The sequence below is a fragment of the Cucurbita moschata genome, unplaced genomic scaffold (genome assembly GCF_002738365.1).
Source record: "Cucurbita moschata cultivar Rifu unplaced genomic scaffold, Cmos_1.0 Cmo_Scf00027, whole genome shotgun sequence".
Classification (NCBI taxonomy): domain Eukaryota; kingdom Viridiplantae; phylum Streptophyta; class Magnoliopsida; order Cucurbitales; family Cucurbitaceae; genus Cucurbita; species Cucurbita moschata.
This window is the reverse complement of record NW_019268543.1, coordinates 3,120,318-3,125,778: the sequence shown is the minus strand read 5'-3', so window position 1 is coordinate 3,125,778 and position 5,461 is coordinate 3,120,318. Positions and strand designations below refer to the sequence as shown.

The 5,461-nt window shown below is 37.2% G+C and overlaps 1 protein-coding gene across 1 annotated transcript; it reads right to left on the bottom strand.

The window, feature by feature from the left end:
* Nucleotides 1-6: 6 nt before the first annotated feature.
* LOC111462799 (protein NRT1/ PTR FAMILY 1.2-like) lies at nucleotides 7-3,731 on the bottom strand. The gene is made up of 4 exons (XM_023106543.1): nucleotides 3,278-3,731; nucleotides 2,985-3,202; nucleotides 1,942-2,480; nucleotides 7-946 (listed from the first exon to the last, which is right to left on the bottom strand). The coding sequence occupies exons 1-4, from the start codon at nucleotides 3,378-3,380 to the stop codon at nucleotides 70-72; spliced, it is 1,737 nt and encodes a 578-aa protein (XP_022962311.1). The 5' UTR covers nucleotides 3,381-3,731; the 3' UTR covers nucleotides 7-69.
* Between the last annotated feature and the right edge of the window lie 1,730 nt (nucleotides 3,732-5,461).

The window sequence follows — 5,461 nt, the reverse complement described above, 5'->3', positions numbered from 1 at the left end:
AAAAAAAAAAAAAAAAAAAAAAAAAACTTCCCAAATACACTTCACACTTCACAGAAAGAAAGAAAGAAACTAATTTACATTATTGAGATCATCTTCAGCATTAGATCCACCTCTTGCTTCTTCCTTGGAAGGACCATAAGACTTGCTACAGGCAAGAAAATACAAAAAATTAGCGAACAGCAAACCAAAAAGCAGCCAATAATAATAGTCACTGTGGCCCTGGTTGATGTTGCTGGAAACCCAACTCTTTACGCCTGCTGCTTTAGTGAAATTATCGACGATAGTCACTATAAAACTAGCAGCCAAGTTGCCTACAGACATGCTCAGCCCAAAAAGAGAGGTTGCTACACTGGACATGGCTTTTGGAAGCTCATAGTAGAAGAATTCAATTTGCCCGATCACGTTGAAAGCCTCGGCCATACCTAATAAGATGTAGCGTGGTAGGGTCCAAAATGCAGACATGTTTACCACAGCATCTGGGTCGTCGGAGAAGCCTTCCTTTATGGCTAAAGCACGTCGATTACTCTCGACGACTGCCGTTACTGCCAAACTGAAGGTGCACAAAAGAATCCCAATTCCCATTCTGGTTTTCCCACTGAGACGAGTTGGTTTTCCCCTGCAACTGGATACCAGAGGGAGGATCAAGCGATCATATAACATAATCCATAATATTAGAGAAACAACAAACACTGCACCAAACGAGCCTGCAGGAACTTCGAAAGTCGGGGTAAGGTGTCGATCCATAGATGCAACCTGGAGAACATAAAATGGTTGACTCAAAGCTGCACAAACAAGGATCCCAGTAGACCACAATGCCATTATCCGGATGAGTGTTTTCAGGTCTTCAACTTGTTCCACAGTGCATAGGATCCAAGGATTTGAAGCCCTCCCGTCTGAAGCTAGCTCGTCCTCGGAATTTCTAATGATGCACGCTTTGTTCAGAAACCTTGGAATCAAACAAGGTAAAATTGGTCTTTATCAAAATCCGAGTAAAATAGCTAATTCCTAAGGTTCTATAACAGCCCAAGCAGGCTGCGAGTAGACATATGGTCTACTTTGGCCCATTACATATCACTATCAGCCTCACAATCCACCCCCTTGGGGGCGTCCTCACTGGCACATCGCCCAGTGTTTGACTTTGAATGGTCCAAGCTCACCGCTAGTAGATAGTGTTCTCTGACCCGTTATATATCGCCGTCAACCTCACGATTTTAAAACACGTCTATAAGGAGAGGTTTTCACACCCTTATAAGGAATGCTTTGTTCCCCTCTCCAATCAATATGAGATCTCACAATCCACCCCCCTTGGGAGCCAGCGTCCTCGCTGGCACATCGCCCGGTGTTCGGCTCTGATACCATTTGTAATCGCCCAAACCCACCGCTAGCAGATATTGTCCGTTTTGGCCCGTTACGTATCACCGTCAACCTCACGATTTTAAAACGCTTCTATAAAGAGAGGTTTCCACACCCTTATAAGTAACGCTTTGTTCCCCTCTCCAATCAATGTGGAATATCACAATCCACCCCTGATGCTGGGCACATTGGTTCTGATACCATTTGTAACAGCCTAAGGCTACCGCTAGCAAATATTGTTTGTTTTGGCCCCTTACGCATTGCCGTCAACCTCACGGTTTTAAACCACATCTATAAGAGGAGGTTTCCACACCCTTATAAGGAATGCTTTGTTCTCTTCTCCGATCAATATGGGATCTCACAAGTTCCTCCTCGACATGAATGGTACCTTAATGGGTATCACTTGTTAAACGGAGTTAATTTCAAGAGCAAAATAGACGGCAGTCTAATGAACAGAAGCAAACAAAAACTCAAGTAGAATTTGGCATTATTAAAAGAACAGTTGTAAGCATCCTTAATCCGAAGTAACATGTCAGAGCATTTAGCCATTGGCATTATGAATGAGACAAAAGGGCATGCACTTTGTACCTTAACTTGTCACTTGGCATGGCAAGCGGTGATCCACTTTTGTGGTGGTACATTTCAGATGTGCCAGTAGATGACACTTGCATATGCCTCTTCTTATAAGCAGCAACGAAAACTTGCACAAGCCCAGCACACCAACTACTGCTAGGCATCGGCTTCAAATATAAGGGAGAGGCCAAGAGAAAAATCACCGTAGATAATAACATGAGTGCAACAGGAACTCCAAAGCCCACCCTCCATCCCATACGATCTTGAATATACACAATACATGACACTCCTATAAGTGATCCACTAGCAGATGAAACATAATATAAGTCGAAATAACGATCCAAAATGCCTGAATTGGATTTGTTTTTCCTGTGCAATTGATTTGCGCCAAAGGCGAGGTTGGATGATTGAAGGCAGCCAGATCCCATCGACATTAGTGCATAAGAAGAATATAGAAGCAATAGTTGAGCTATCGATGGGGTATCACAAATGGCACCATCACAGAAAGGCCTTGCTTGCGGAATCATTGCAGTTAGCCATAAAACAAACATCCCCTGTTACAAAAATTAACAAATAAACGATACAGCATTGTCAAACCAGAAGATCAAAGCGGGGAAAAAGATAAAGAACAAGAAGTTCAGACAGACATTCTTTCCTATGGGCAGTTTACACATCCGTTTCATTTATACAGTGTTCATCATCATCTCATGGGGGGTTCATAATATCGAAAAATGCCCAAATCAGAGTTTGAATGCTTGTCTCGTGAAAGAAACTCATAGAAATCAGAGCAATTTTTTTCTTTGTGCATGCAAAATCTTCTCTACATTGAAACATAAGATGATTATGTCGCTTCAAATTCAAAGTGAGGAATGAAAATTTCCCAACCTCTCTAACTGGATCATGCTTTTAGCTAATTATTTTGAGTTGGAATGGAACATCACAATAAATCGAACAATTCGAAGTGTAGAAAATCATCAGGTCTTACAAAATCGCCGAAAATAGAGAAATGGAACTATAAATTAGGGCAAATCTGTGCAAGACAGACAAGAAAAAAGTACCAAACAGCTGATGATACAGCCAGCCGCGATCATCCTAAACCGACCAAAATAGGAATCAGCGAGAAAAGCACAAATGATCGGAGTAAAATTTGAGGCAGCAGACCAGAGGAAGATGACATTGGAAGCATTGGCGGAGTTCATTCCATAAACCCTAGTCAAATAGAGTATCATACTCGGCGATAAACCCTGACTCGCGAGCCTCTCAAGTGCTCCATTAGCTGGTAACGAAGAACGCTTAGCTAATTTAGCAACAAACACAAGAATATAAAATCAGTTCTACTAGAGTTGATTACCGATAATGAAAGGCAAAGCTCTCAAGCCTCCTTTGCGATCAGAGTTGCTCAACAATGGCTCTTCCATGTCTCTATCTTCATCGGCAGCCAATGGACCTTCCATTACAGAACCAGAAACAAAATGGCGGTTAAATCATACAGAATAGTTGCAAAGTGATCAATAAATCGGACGAACAGTTCGTAATCTCCCGAAATCAAAGAAAGAAACAAGAGAAATTCATCGATCTGAATCTTCAATGCTGGCCGGCAATATTAACTTCCAATGTATCACACTCCCACAACTGATAGCGCAAATGAGAACACAAGAATTGAGCTTCTATTTCAGACCATGATTCAAAATTCATTGAAGCAATTACGGTGAGCATTCGCTGTCCACGTTTGGATACTCTATAGGTGTCACGACGACGATGACGAGGATGGCGGAGATTCAAGCACTACCTTCTCGGTTCATAACTGTTTTTTGTTTTCTATTTCAAAAAACTTGGACGTTTTTTTAAGCTTTATTTATTTATTTATTATTATTTTTTATACATTTAAATTCTTACCAAATTTAAAAAAAATAAAAACCAAGATTTTAAAACTATTTTTTAAATTTCCAAATTTAGCTTTGTTTTCTAAAATATATTTTTAAAAAATTAGGTAATAAAATAGTAAACTTAGATGTAATTTGGTTAAATTATAAATTTAATTTCCTTTTATGAATTTTAATTATATGTGGATAAAATTTTTAAAAAATTTAATATAAAATTAAAATTATAAAACCTATTATATATATATATGTATATATTTTTTAAATTTAGGAATGTTTTAGATATAGGTTTAGAGACTAAAATTATAATTTAATCTATAATAATCTTAAGCTTAAATATATTAAATATTTTATGATAAAAATATAAAATTTCAGATTTTTAATCCAAAATATAAGGAAAATAAATATGGAGAATAATGAGTGTAATTGAATTATTGTATTTCTTCAAAATTTAAATAAAGTAGCACACCATATAATTGTATCTATTTTTTTTTTAAACTTTTATTAATTAATTAAACTTGCATTATAACAATTTAAAAGCATGATTTAAGTCTCAATGTCTAAATACATACCAAAAAGAACCAAGTTTTTTCTTGCTTTTGACTCCACATCGGTCTCACAAACTATAAGCCTCTCCTTAATCGAGGCTCCACATGAGTCGCACAAACTATAAGCCTCCCCTTAATCGAGACTCCTTGCTCTGGAGCCCTCGAACAAAGTACACTATTTGTTAGACACTTTAGTCACAGGCTCACAATTCTTTATTCGATATTTGACTATAAGCCTCCCCATAATCAAGGCTCAACTCTTTGCTCTGGAGCTCTCGAACAAAGTACACTCTTTGTTAGATACTTTAGTCACAGGCTCACAATTCTTTATTCACAATTCTTTATTCGATATTTGACTATAAGCCTCCCCATAATCAAGGCTCAACTCCTTGCTCTGGAGCCCTCGAACAAAGTACACTCTTTGTTAGACACTTTAGTCGACTATAAGTCTCCCTTTAATCAAGGCTCAACTCTCGAACAAAAGTACACTCTTTGTTAGACACTTTAGTCGACTATAAGCCTCCCCTCAATCAAGGCTCAACTCCTTGCTCTGGAGGCCCTCGAACAAAGTACACTCTTTCCTTGCTCTTCAGTCACAGGCTCATAAAAGACTAAGTTTAGAGCATTACTCTAGTACCATGCTAGAAATCACGACTCTCCACAATGGTATGATATTGTCTATTTTGAACATAAGAAGATAGTATTCATCACTTATAAACTCATGATCTTCCACTAAATTAACCAACGTGGGACTTACTCCCAGTAATACTCACCAGTTTTGAAGAAGAGAAGAAAAAAAAAAAAAAACTTTAAATTTTAAGGAAAACTTTTAAATTTGGGTGTATAATTGAAATCAATTCAACTTTTAATCAATATGGCAATAACTTAATTAATTGAAATATATTTGAATTGATATATTAAATATATGTTATATTTGGTCAACTTTAAAGTAGAGATTTTTACGAGATAAGGATGCCTACCTCCTATTTGATTTCCCACGAGAAACTCCAATAAATTTAGTATTTTTAATATTCGAGTAAATGACTGTTTTATATATATATATATATATATATATATATATATATATATATATATATATATATATAT

Coding starts and splice junctions, on each gene's coding strand:
- LOC111462799 (XM_023106543.1), bottom strand. CDS start 3,380: ATGGAAGGTCCATTGGCTGCCGATGAAGATAGAGACATGGAAGAGCCA. Junction 3,203..3,277: donor AGCTTTGCCTTTCATTATCG/GTAATCAACTCT, acceptor CTTCGTTACCAG/CTAATGGAGCACTTGAGAGG. Junction 947..1,941: donor ATGCCAAGTGACAAGTTAAG/GTACAAAGTGCA, acceptor TTTGATTCCAAG/GTTTCTGAACAAAGCGTGCA.